The sequence below is a fragment of the Tasmannia lanceolata genome, unplaced genomic scaffold (assembly GCF_043159265.1).
Source record: "Tasmannia lanceolata isolate RefF3 unplaced genomic scaffold, GAP_Taslan_0.1 ptg000020l, whole genome shotgun sequence".
Lineage (NCBI taxonomy): Eukaryota > Viridiplantae > Streptophyta > Magnoliopsida > Canellales > Winteraceae > Tasmannia > Tasmannia lanceolata.
The window spans coordinates 5,329,556-5,342,588 of record NW_027518697.1 but is presented as its reverse complement, the minus strand read 5'-3'; the positions used below and the strand labels follow the sequence as shown (position 1 = coordinate 5,342,588).

Below are 13,033 nucleotides of genomic sequence, written 5' to 3'. Positions count from 1 at the left end.
GAATGTGGGACCCATATCTCTTTCCCACTCTACACATGCGGAGAGTTTGGGATTTCTATGTCATGCATTGTTTTTTGAGAAAGAGTGTGGGACCCACATCTGTCTTCCTCTCTACACTGGAGAGGGCGCATGACCTCTTTCTCGTGAATTGTTTAACCAGTGTGGGACCTATATCTCTCTCCCACTACTAAGCTTTTAAGAAGAGTGTGGGACCCATATCTCTCTCCCACTACTCTCTCTCGTGAATTTTTTAAGAAGAGTGTGGGACCCATCTGTCTCCCACCACACATGCAAAGAGTGTGGGATCTCATTCTCTCTCGTCTATCTGTTGAGAAGATCGTGGGACCCATATCTCTCTGAGAAGAGAGTGGGACCTCTCCTTTCTCTCTCTAGTGTATTTTTTTAGAAGAGAGTGGGACCCATATCTCTCTCCCACTCTACACGTGTGAAGAGTGTGGATTCTCTCATCTATTTCTTGAGAAGGGTGTGGGACCCATATCTCTCTCCCTCTCTAGTAGACCTGGCAAAAAGTGACCCGGACCCGCGCGTCCACCCGGCCCGTCAAAACTGGGCCGGGCCGGGTGGACCCGCGTGTGCCCGGGGCGCACGTAGAAAAGTGCAAAATGTTTTATTTTGGAACTTTTTTTTTCGTAATTGTCATAACTTTTACTTTTTCTATGTATTTTTTTTCGTCATTGTCATAACTTTTCATTTTTCAATGTAATTGTTTCCGTAATTGTCATATTTTAGAACATCTTTTCGGTTTTTTCCCTGCAATTTTCTACTTTGGTTCCATTTTTCGGTAATTTCTCATTTAAAACTTAGTACCCGTGATTATTATGTATTGCTAGCCACCTTTTCACAATCGGTACTTCTGCCAAATCTTTGTTGCAGTTTGAACCACGCGACAACAAGACAAATCTCTCAAACAGTCAACATAAATGGTTGGCGAAGGTGGCTAGCAAATCCCTCTACAAATAAAAAAAAATCTTTAAAAATATGTCAAATATCCGGGTGACCCGCGGGTCAACACGGCCCGTACGGGTCGGGTCCAGGTCCAAGCTTAGTGACCCGTAAAATTTTCCGGGTCCCGTTTGACCAGGACCCTTACGGGCCGGGTCAAAACCGGCCCGGCCCGCCTGTCTGCCAGGTCTACTCTCTACACACAAGAAGAGTGTGGGACCTCTCTCTCTAGTGTACTCTTCGAGGAGAGTGTCTGACCCGTATCTTCTCCCTATCTACGCAAGAAGATCCATACGTCTGTGTGATGGGCCATGCCATAGATGTGCCAAGCCTGAGAATCAAGCAATCTCATCCCTTCATTCTGGGGACTTTGTCAAGTAGATGGTGAAAAAAAAATGTACAATAATCAGCTCCATGAGTAGAAAGTTCAATAATCAAACATGTTTTTTGGTCCAAATGCCATGTTCATTGTACTTGTCTATACTATATATGATGGGAAGACTGTAGCGTCCAAAACCCACCACCGATAACACCGGCCGATCTACCACCAGTGAACAAACAGATATACCCAGGATCTTGCACAAACAAGATGGAGAAAATATACATGCCGAATAAAACAACAACCATAATTAGAGCAAATTACAAGCAACCACAAGAAGACAAGAATATACGTGATTCACAACAATTGGCTACTCACCGGACAAGGCAACACACAATCCACTATTTATAACCAAACCAGTAGAGCGTTACCTCCACCGGTAAAATCCTTTTCTCCAACCTTCTATGCAATCCTGACGCAACCCTCAAATCTCTACATTGAGTATGAGGAAAACTCTTTAATACAATGCTTCTCTTGCAAAGAAGAGAGCTCTACGAAGAAGAAAAATAAAGGAAGAAGAAGAATGTGCCTTGGTAAACAAGAAGAAGAATGTGCCTTGCCTAGCCCTAGCTTTCTCCTCAAGAAGAAGCACATTGCTTTTGCTTCGCCACAGAAGCCATCCTAGGGCCTCCAAGAGAAAACGCTCTTGTCCTGTCGTATCTTTTTCTCCTCTCCTCTCTACACTTTACCTTATTCAAAACCCTCTCTTTCATATACAAACCATATCTATAGAAAGAAAACACATCCCACTTAAAAAGCCCACGTGGGACCCACTCCAAGAATGAAATAGAACTGGTGACTTTGTATCACCGACTCAACAAAAACTTGGTAGCCACTTTGTTTATTTAGAACCTTATGAGTATAAAAGTCCCCTCCCCCCTCTCCGCCCTAGCTATAAACGCTGCACTCCTTTCTTAGAGCATGACGTAGATTGGTCAGCATTGGATTAGTCATTGCTACTTCTTCTCGTTAAATCTTTTGATTTCTTTCCTATCACTACATTTTTTTCTTCATTCCGCCTGTTTTATTTTCCTTCCCCATCATGCTGATAGGATGAATGATTTGGGTGACAGTGTTTGAATTTAGATGATTACAAATGTTTTGGGCTTTTGATTCTGTTTGAGTGTGAATACATATGAATGTATACTCAGGCTCTGTCTGTTTTGCATTTTGAGAGCTAATTTGAAGTCCATAACTGATTACTGGACTCAAAATTACATTCAGACACTGTTTGTTCTGGATTTGAGAATTGAGTCCAATAATTAGTTTTGGACCCAAAATCTAAAACAAACCAGGCTTTGGGATTAGGGGGTTTGAATAGCAATTTGGATGTTGGGAGAGGAATCGAAAACTGAAATGGAAAAATGTGACAGTGCCGATAGGGAAAGGGAAGATTAGGAATTGAAAAAAAAAAAAAAAATTCATCTCAGGGGATGTTTGTTTCACCGTTGGAAAGGGAAGAAACATAAGCTAGAGCATGATGTAATAATGCCAACATCATCTGTATCTTTTATGGGTGTACTGGAGTAATGGATTCTACTGAAGCGGAGGTTCATGCTCTTCAATTCAGCATGAGTTTATTTAGGGATCAAATGGAAGACAAGTTGGAGTTAGAAGGAGATTTGTCAAATGTCATTTCTTGGGTTCAAAGCTCATCAAGCATTGGGCCATGGAGATTGGCTAAGTTGTTGGATGAGATTAGTTCCATGATCAATGATAGTTTCTTTTGATCATGTCCTTAGGAGTGCCAATGATCTTGCCTGTACTTAGAAGTGCCAATGATATGGGTCACTCTTCCCCATTGATGTGATTGTTGATTCTCTTATTTTTTTTCCTATGAATATAATCATCTTACCTCAAAAAACAAAAAGGAGATTTGGTAGGGACCATTGTAGAAGGCGTCTCAGAGAGTGGCCGTTGCATGTGAGAGCAGCCACGTCAGATGAATGAAATGAATAAGACAAAATCTGAGCCAGTGTGGCTGCTCTCACATGCAACATCCCCTCCGCGAAATGCCACACCCACGCAAAAAATAATAATTTGTGAATCCTGTTTAAAGTCTTAGACGGTATGGTTAAAAACTTACAAGCCACCAATTCCTTAGATTGCGTTTCAGCCGTTCACCATAACACAGGCCACGTGTACATTTCTCTCCGAGATCGTAATAAAAAACTTAGTGGTGCGCGATTCTCCGTAGCATTTCTCAAAGGTAATTTACAGGCATAAGCTTCCAAAAACGCTAATAAAAACATACTACACGACAAGACAAGATGCGTTGCGCATCTTATAAAAACATAGCAGTGTCGATATCATTTTCCTGAGAAAGAAACCTTCATCCTGATATAACGGCGGTATTTAGGGTTTAAGTAGGAAAGAAGAAGAAGAAGAAAAAGAGGAACTCCAAAAGGCTATCAATCTTTCAATATCAGAAAAAATCATGGCAGACGATTCAGAGAAAAGATTTCATACAGTAATGGACAAGCTCTTCTATGCCCCTAGACCTAAACGTTCATCCACCAGGTCTTAACTCTCTTCCTTCCCAGTTTATTGTTTCCCCTCGATTCTATACCTCAAACCCTAGGGTTTTACGTTTTAGATTGAATTTCTTAGCTGAAGTCATTTTTCCCCCTTAAAGAAACAAATTATCTAATTCCTTCGTTTCTAGGTTCCGTATTTGGTTGGAATTGATCGAAACGGCCTTGGAATCTCTAGGGTTTTTGAGTTTCTTATTGAATTTTATAAGTGATAGTTTCATTTTATTTTATTTTTCTGATCTGTGATATATGGTTTTATATAGTTCTATTGAAATGCAATCATCGGGGATCAGAAAGCGTGTGAAATCGATTCCAACATCGAATCGGGAATCGAGTTCGTTAGGGCAAATTGTTGAGAAGAATGAGGTTCGGCGTTCTATGAATTTGGTTAGGACACAGGCACCTCTTTGTAGACCGTGGGATCGAGTGGATCTTATGAGGCGATTAGCGACGTTCAAGTCAATGACTTGGTTTGGAAAACCCAAGGTAAAAATCGTACATTTTTTTTATTTTATTTTATAAATTTTGGTTTTTATCTGCATTTTTGTTGGATGGTTGTTGGGGTTGAATTGATGTTATGGTGGACTGTTTTTCTCCCTTTATAGATTGAAAGTCCTTTTAGAATTTACATTTGCTTGAAAACAATGAAAACTGCACAAGAAAGGTAAAGTACTAACTCTAGATTGGAGTTCTGATGCATCTGGTTCATGTTTTTATATTATCTTTGTGGATGAATTTTCTCGTTTTACCTGGTTTAAGTGTAGATCTCAGGTTTCGAAGGGTGTAGGAGGAAGGAATGATTTAGGACTTATATCTAGAGTTTCGAGGGGTTTACGATATTTAGATATAGATTTGGTTGAGATCTAAGATTGTAATCCCCAATAATGATGAAGGTGTAATCTGATCTTAGGCTTCTTATTGGATTCTATCATCTATACAGGCGGAGGGCAAAGAAGAAGGCTCAAGAAAAATAATGTGATCTTTAATTTTTGGCCAATGATCGGCTGTGGCCCTCACCATCGGTTGTCACAATCTGAAACGAACAGGGCCCAAGTGTGCCATAAGGCCGCTATCAAATAAACATAAAATATAAACCATTCTAATGAACTAAGTACACATAGGAGGCATGGTGGGCCGTATTTAGCTTCAACATCTTGAACATGTTAGAATTTTTGTGCTAAACACTTTCCCTACCCAATCTCTCCAGGAGTATTAGATGCTTGCTTTAATATTGTTTTCATGCGATATTCTTCTATCAGGTTTGTCTGTTCAAATTGTGACTGGTCCATGTTAATTTCGTTTGTCTTACTCAGGTAGTAAGTCCTGAAAACTGTGCTAGGAGAGGTTGGGTAAATCTGGAGATGGACATTATATCTTGTGAGGCATGTGGTGCGCGTCTCCTCTTTTCTACCCCTTCATCCTGGACACAACAACAAGGTACACTATGCTCTTCCACTGTAACACACAGTGTGGGCATTTTAACATACTGACTATATAGTATGTACAAATACTTTGATTGGGTACATTTAATAGTGACAACATGTAATATTATCTCAGTTGAAAAGGCAGCTGCGGTATTCAGCTTAAAGCTAGATAGCGGACATAAACTTCTTTGCCCATGGATTGATAATGCCTGTGATGAGATGCTGGCACTGTTTCCACCGACACCTGTTCCAGCCTTAGTCGAGGGTTACAATGAACGGTCTTCTGCACTTCTGCAGCTTTCAGCTCTTCCTTTAATTTCGTCCTCAGCCATTGATTACATGAGGAGCCCTCAACTAGAACGGTTGCTGGAACAATCTTCTGATTCACTATGCAGCTCACATGATGGCACTTGTCCTTCTGGCTCTTCTAGATGCAAGGAACTGGAGAATGAATCTGAAGCTGTTTCTGCTCGTCTATATTATCAGGTTTGGAACTTAAATTCTAATGAGAGTTATAGCTATCTTCTGCCCCTCTGATAGTTGAGTTTTGTTTCATGCGTAGGTAGAATTTGTATGTGTATACAGGTACATACATACATACATGTTTGTGTATTGGTAGAATTTATTGTAATTACATATCATCTTCAGTCAAAGTAACTTGTGTACTCTATGCTGTGACGGATAGCAGAATTTTAACATTCAGCAAGCCATCACATGCAATGAGAATTTCCTACGTATTTTGTCATTGAAGTAGCTACTTGTAAATATAACATTGCTTATGATAATGTATTTGTGTCTTCCAAAACTAATGTACCGCTTTATTACTCAAAAAAAAATCTAATATACCTATTTATGTGCCTAAGTGGTATAAGAATACCTGCATATATGTCCTCCCATGAATATGCATTGTGCTTTTCTGATGGGTACATGAAATTTTCTCTGTGAAATATATTTGGTGGATGCATGCGGTTATTGAAAAGCCAGACATGTGGTTGAATTGAATTAAATAGTTTAGGCATGCACTGCAATGAGAAAGTCTATCCATGGTACTGTCAGGCCACAATTTTCATGGAACGTGAAATGGATTTCACATTATATACCGCAATGCTATTTTTGTTTCCATTGAGTTGGACGTATTTGTCATTTGCAAAGTCTGTGCCTTAGAAGTTTTTGAGTTTTGACTTTGAAAGTTGAGTTTTGACTTTGAAATGCAGTTTTTTATTTCTCAATGCAATTATTTTGTCATCTCATGTTTATAGGTTCACTGATTGTGTTCATTTTTCTTTGCATAGGGCATATTATTTTTGTTTTTACGGTTGTTTATTACGCCAACATCATTCTCAATGGAATCTACATATGTTTGGGGAGTTTTTAGATATGTAGGAAGCTAGAACCTAGAAAAGTATCATTCAAAAAAAAAAAAGAACCTAGAAAAGTTCAATACTATTTCAGTTATGTTCAAAATGTAGTATTCTTCCAATTATTATGATACATAATATGCCTTTAGATGTAATTGAGCAAATTGTTTCAGCTCGTATAATTGCCTTATGTTTATCTCTTTCCATTAACAGTGGAAGTTTTCTTACATTATGACTTTTGCACCATGACATTGTCCATTCAATTTCTTTATTCATTTGCTGAATAATATTTCTTTATTCATTTAGCCTATGCTGAAGATACAGATTCAATACCTGATAGTACATCATTTTATTTTTCAATTTGTATTGTAGTTTGTAGAAAAATATAGCCATTACTTATTAATTATAGAAAGAGAGATGTGATACGCACTCCCAGTTTTAATAGTTAAACTCCTCTCTTTATCTTACACTTTTCAAGTTATTGTTAAAATCTGTTACAATTCCCAAAAACTATCAACTACCAATCAGATAAGTGTAGAGAACAAAGAGTAGTGCCATATCAAAATAAGGGAGTGCAGATAACATTTCCCTTGCTCCGTTTGGTTGCCGGATTTTTTTTGGTTCTTGGGATTTCTGTGGAAAAAAAAACTCCCTGGGAGATTGGTGGAAAAAAAAACTCCCTGGAAGTATCCCGGTAAAATGAAAATCCCATGTTTGGTTGACCGGACTATGGTGGGAAAAAAAAATGCTTTGTTTGGTTGCTTGAACTGTTGGGAAGAAAAAAATTCTTCCTGGGATTATTTTTGGTTCCTGGGAGTATTTTTTTTTTTCCAGGGTAGGGTTTCGTGCGGGGTTATTTTGGTTCCTGGGATTATTTTGGGCCCAGCAACCAAACGTGGGTTTCCTACGGAAAAAGTCCCAAGAACCAAAAAAAGTCCGGCAACCAAACGGAGCATTAAGAAAATGTAACTATCTCCTGTTACCAATAATTATCCAAATCATCCATTAGTGACGAACATTTGGTATTGATTTCTTCTATGGAGAAGTTTCAACTGTTTTAGAACTGTACTCTTGTCTAAAGACTGCATGAGCTGAGAGCTGAACCAATTGCAGGCGCAGAAGATCATAAGTTTATGTGGATGGGACCCCCGTTTGCTTCCATATGTTGTTGTCTGTGAGGACCAATCAACTCAATCTGCAAAAGATGCGTATCCTTCACGCTCTTCCCCTCAGATTATCAGTGGAAAGAATCCTGGCATTACTGTCTATTCATCCACAGGTTCCAATGAGGTTCCAGAGGAAAAGGAAAATGGCATCAGCTTAGTTGAACATCAGTCCGATCCAGCGTCCGTTGTTTTGGACTGCAAGCTTTGTGGGGCTAGTGTTGGATTATGGGCTTTCCCAAACATTCCACGGCCTTTAGAATTTTTCAGAGTAATTGAATCCACAGAAGCCAAAGGTCAGACTAATTCTACCAATGGTGGGCCAAATAATGTTAACCATATCACGGAGGCTCCAAGCACCGAGGGTTCAGGCAAGGAACATCTTGATTTTAACAGAGGCAATGATCCCGTTGTGCTAAAGGAAACATCTTCAAATTTAAATCTGACAATTGCAGGGGGTCTCCCACCGACAAAACAGAACCCCAGAGCAACAGTTTCTTTGCCCATCATCAGTCGACATTTAAGAACTGGATTTGGTTCTAATTCTGATATAACAAACTCTGATCAGTCTAATGTCTTGTGTATTGATCGGGAAAATGTTCAGTGTATTTCCCAGGATGATAGTGATTTACAATGTGGGAAAGATCATACAGAAGGCACTCCTTTCGGGCAAGTTGTTACGTCGGAAGATATGGAAACATTAAAACGTAAGAGAAGTGAAAATGAATTTTGTATTTCTAGGGGCAGTAACTTTGATGCTCAATCCAGTCTGAATGGGGAGGAGAGAAGTGGTGATATGTCCTCTGAAGGATGGTGTTTCGATGGAGATGGACTTATTTCTCTGCATTCACTTGTTACAATCCCTGACTGCACAAGGGAATCGCCAGTAGAGATCATGCAAAATGGGCTTCCAGATTCTAGTAGAAATGATACCTTGTCTGAAAATGTTGAAAATTCAGGATTGGTAGATGCTGAAAGGGAGGCTATAGATGCTAGTGGCACTGTTAAAAAAAGTGAAATTAGCTGGAAAAACTTATTGATGTCATCGGCTGACATTCGCAACCAACATAGTGAAGACTCTTCACGTGTGCCATCTTTTTTGGAACCAAATGCAACTCTGGATGATATTAGTAACAGAGACTTCAGAAAAGGTGATAAAGGAACTGATCTCCAGAATTCTACTGACTTGCAGCTAATCAATCATACACCCGTGGGAGTGAGGAACATAGGGCAGTCTCCTGTCAGCAATGAAGTTGGTGCAGCATATGGATCAGGTAAGGCTAGCTATTATAATTAATTCTAATTGCAAAGATAGATAGTGGAATTAATGCGACACTTCCACAGATAAGTTTTACTTATGTCGAGATAAGTTGTTGTTCAGGTGCTAAATTGCTTGGTGATATTGTTGCATAGTTTCTTGCTTCGTTCAAGAATTACCTTGCTCTTGCCATGCTTACTGAGCCCAATGATTTTTCTTTGTTTTCTTTGGGAAAATATGAATCCTTGTTGATCTTGTCAGTCATTCATAATGTTCCAATAACATTAGTTGGCAATCAGGCACATATATTTTGATTTTGACATGCTTGTTTTTTTTTTTTTTTTTTGAAAATGGTTTTTGACATGCTTGTTCCTTTATACTTTTATACTACTGACATTCTTAATCCCATTAATTGGATTATGAATCTAATGACCCTTTTGGCTTTTTAAATTATGAAATAAAAAAGCATTGATTCTGTTTATTTTCTATTGATTAATTTGATAGCATAATTTCCAATAGTTGAAGAATTACAACTAGTCTGCTGTTTTTGATAGGTCGTATGTCATCTTGTGCATTAGAATGGTGACTATTTTTGTTAGCATGTTTTTACTTACCTATGTGAATGTTATGTTGCCTAGGTAGCGTGAAGGAAGACTGCAGTCAATGATATTGAATGTGGTATTGGACATTATAGCTCACCTAATAGGAAATTGAGAGCCTAAGGCAGTACCTTGAGTCACTGGATTTCTTGAACCACCTGAGTGTAGCTTCAGCTTATGGTCTTCGGAAATCTTTAGGCTATTGAAGATACCGAAGATCTTTAGGCTATTGAAGATACAGATTAGATTCTCTGACCAACCGTTGCTTAAACAGCATATGATATTATCTGAAAAAAATAACGGGAATGTCATGGCTACCACTCCCAAATTCGTAGTCACAAGGGTAACACACAATGACTTTGTCAGAGGTGTTGGTTGTGGGAAGAGAAAATTAGAAACCCAAAAATGACTGGATCACTCCAACATAGATTTTACAATTGTAGAGATTTAGGGTGAATGCCTAAGATGCCTCAGTTGACAGAAGAATTACAATCACATGATAGTTGCAACAGAAATGCAAGTTATATCTCTCCACAGCAGCCCCTTTTAGCTTATTATCGCCAGCAGTGCATCAAAAACTTGTTTGAGAGATTATCGTGGGTATTTTTTTTATTTTTTTTTATTTTTGAGAGAGATAGAGAGAGATAATCGTGGGTATTGTGTGAGCAGTCTTTCTTTATGTGTCTGCAGCTTGGTATAGACTAAATGAGGCACATCCTTATTGATTCTGTTATTACTTATTCATACCTTGTCCTGACTAAAATGGTAGTCAATCTTTTATGTGTTTGGTTTGATAATTGGAAAAAAAAAAAACAAAATTTTGAATCATATTGTGCTTTAGCTGTTACTGTATAGGATCTAGGATGTCTGATCTTATGAAAACCTAATCAGTGAGGCTCTGTGAAGTTTACAAGTCGGCTTGTAGCCAGCTCCTGCTGTTCACTGATTTTTTTAAAGAAACTGCTGGGTCTAGAGTCCCTTAGTCTAGAGTTATATTCTTAGGGAAGGGGTAGTGGACTGTAGAAGTGATTGTTAGAAAAGAGAGAGTAGAATATGGTCGACCATATCGCTGTCCTTCTCTAATCATCTGAATTTTGTGTTCTAGTTTTTGGAAGATCATAGTATCATCGGATCTCACACTTGTTCTAGATTCAATTCACCCTGAAGGGGAAGGGACATTATCGCTAAAAAGGAAAAGGAGTGATTGAGTCATATCCCATGCATATCTTTTGTCCTAGGAATATACGGTTCTACATTCTTTGAGTTTTGTTGCCACTAGCCTTTATATTTTCCGTATTTTGTACTTCTATGTGCTATCTGGTCCTAACGGCATTAAAGAGCCAAATGAGGCGAGGCTAGGGCCCTTTTTACTAGTTTGTGTTTATCTTTTACAAGGTTAGGAGGAAGTTTCGTGGTTGACGATGAATTGAAAATTGCAATCGGGAGGGTAACTTGTAAAAGCTTTGGGCCATGAGTTCTATTCTTAATGATTTTATCTAGGGATAAGGAAGTTTCCTTTATTCATGTTCTTAGAGAAGCCAGTGATGTGGCCGACCCTTAATAGCATTTTTAGGAGAACATTCGAAGTCAACCACATTCAAGGTTTTTTAATCATTATGCTGGCACCTTTATGTCACCCAGCTTTCTGTCGTCTGCATAGCTTAATTTGTGGTGCTTGTGTATTCATTTTGGTGCCTTGAGCCACATGGGCAGTAACTCATTTTCTTTCTTAGTTCTTGCCATGTCCATAAACAGTCATGGGCATATGAATGTATTGTGTGGGTGCATCTCACAAATGCGTGGTGAAGCCGATCCTTAGTTTGGTTGATTTCATATAATATTTGGTAACCTTGTTTGTTATGGTGTTGCAGGCAAGGATCTACCACTGGTGCAATGCAATAAAGCTATGGAGTTTGATCCAATTAGGCAGCACAGACATTTTTGCCCTTGGATTTCATGGACGAATACTGCAAACTTGCCTGGGTGGCAACTAACACTCTCAGCTTTAGGTGATGGGAAAGAGTCTTCTCATGCTTTACGTACAGAGTCCCCATCATCTTTATCTGTGTATGAGGTAGGTTGGCAGTAATGTATAGTTTTCTTTGGTTTGGTTGACTCCTTTTCGCTCTTTTTTCAGACCATGTTACCAAATCATCTGCTGTTTTGGATTCAATGTTTTGCAGGTTGATGATCCCATTACTTCAGTGCGAAGGCTTTTCATGTCACCATCTGAAAAAAAGGGAAAGGGTACTTGTGGACCAAGCTAAATATCATGCTCATCCAATTGAGCAGCTATAGCAGGATAACCAGTTGTATTGTTAACTGGGTCAGCATCATACAAAGCTATGATAGTGTATACTGCAGGCAAGAGCTCCTCTGATATGTACTTTAATGAATGTTTTTGGGGAATCACCATCTGAAAATGAAAACCAAATTTCCAGGCATGAATTGTATTCCTTAACTGAGAAAGTCTGTGGAACACGAAGTGTCAGGCTTGAGAAAATAAACAGAGAAAACTCCAGCCATGAATTTCCTCTATAACAAAAGAAGAAGAAAAACACAAAATATAAAATGTTGTTAATTGATCAAGCCACGGTTAGCAACGAGGATCTTCGAATAAGTTCAATTAAAACCTTGTTCTGCAACCGCAGGTTAGCGACGAGGATCTTCGAATAAGTCCAATTAAAACCTTGTTCTGCAACCGCAGCCTTCTTATCTCCTAACAGTTTTTCCACCCTGCACACCAAACAAGAAGAGGAATGTACTCTTCTCTGCCCTGTAGATGTAATGCAAAGTGATAGACAAAGAGCCACCATAGTAAGTCACCTGAAATAAGGGGAACTTGTATTATCCTGCTCAGTCTTCACCTTGTAGATGCTATTGCTGTGTTGGGGGCTGAAAGATTTGAAGAGATGAATTCAAGGTCTGAAGTAGATTGGTTCTTTCATTTCTTTGGGTGTCTATTTCCCATGGTATTTTAATTGTATCAGTATGCCTTGCACCTTGCTCAAGAGATCGTGGATTTGTAGGGGCAAAGCTGATGTTGGGTGTAGTACAAATTACTACATAAGTCTTGACTTTGCAAGTCCCAACGGAAGAAAGGGAAATGATACTACACCAGTCGTGACTGTTTTTTTAAAAATGGTATACACTAATGGTGAATTTGTAGTAGAAACTACTACACTTGTGGTGATGAGGACATTGAAATGGCACATTAGTCATCAACAACACATGACTTTGAAGTCCTAGAGTCCTGTTTAAGGTATCTGATACAAGGTGACTCTCAAGTCCCGGACACTCCCAAATTCGTCATTTTCCGGAACTTGCCACTAATGGCAATTTATAAAACGTGCAC

The 13,033-nt window shown here is 38.9% G+C and overlaps 1 protein-coding gene across 1 annotated transcript; it reads left to right on the top strand.

Moving 5' to 3' along the window:
• The first annotated feature begins 3,648 nt into the window (after positions 1-3,648).
• On the top strand, positions 3,649-12,122 carry LOC143854717 (C3HC zinc finger-like protein). The gene is made up of 7 exons (XM_077364816.1): positions 3,649-3,862; positions 4,140-4,362; positions 5,190-5,313; positions 5,434-5,786; positions 7,772-9,095; positions 11,550-11,752; positions 11,862-12,122. The coding sequence occupies exons 1-7, from the start codon at positions 3,780-3,782 to the stop codon at positions 11,943-11,945; spliced, it is 2,394 nt and encodes a 797-aa protein (XP_077220931.1). The 5' UTR covers positions 3,649-3,779; the 3' UTR covers positions 11,946-12,122.
• The last annotated feature ends 911 nt before the right edge of the window (positions 12,123-13,033 follow it).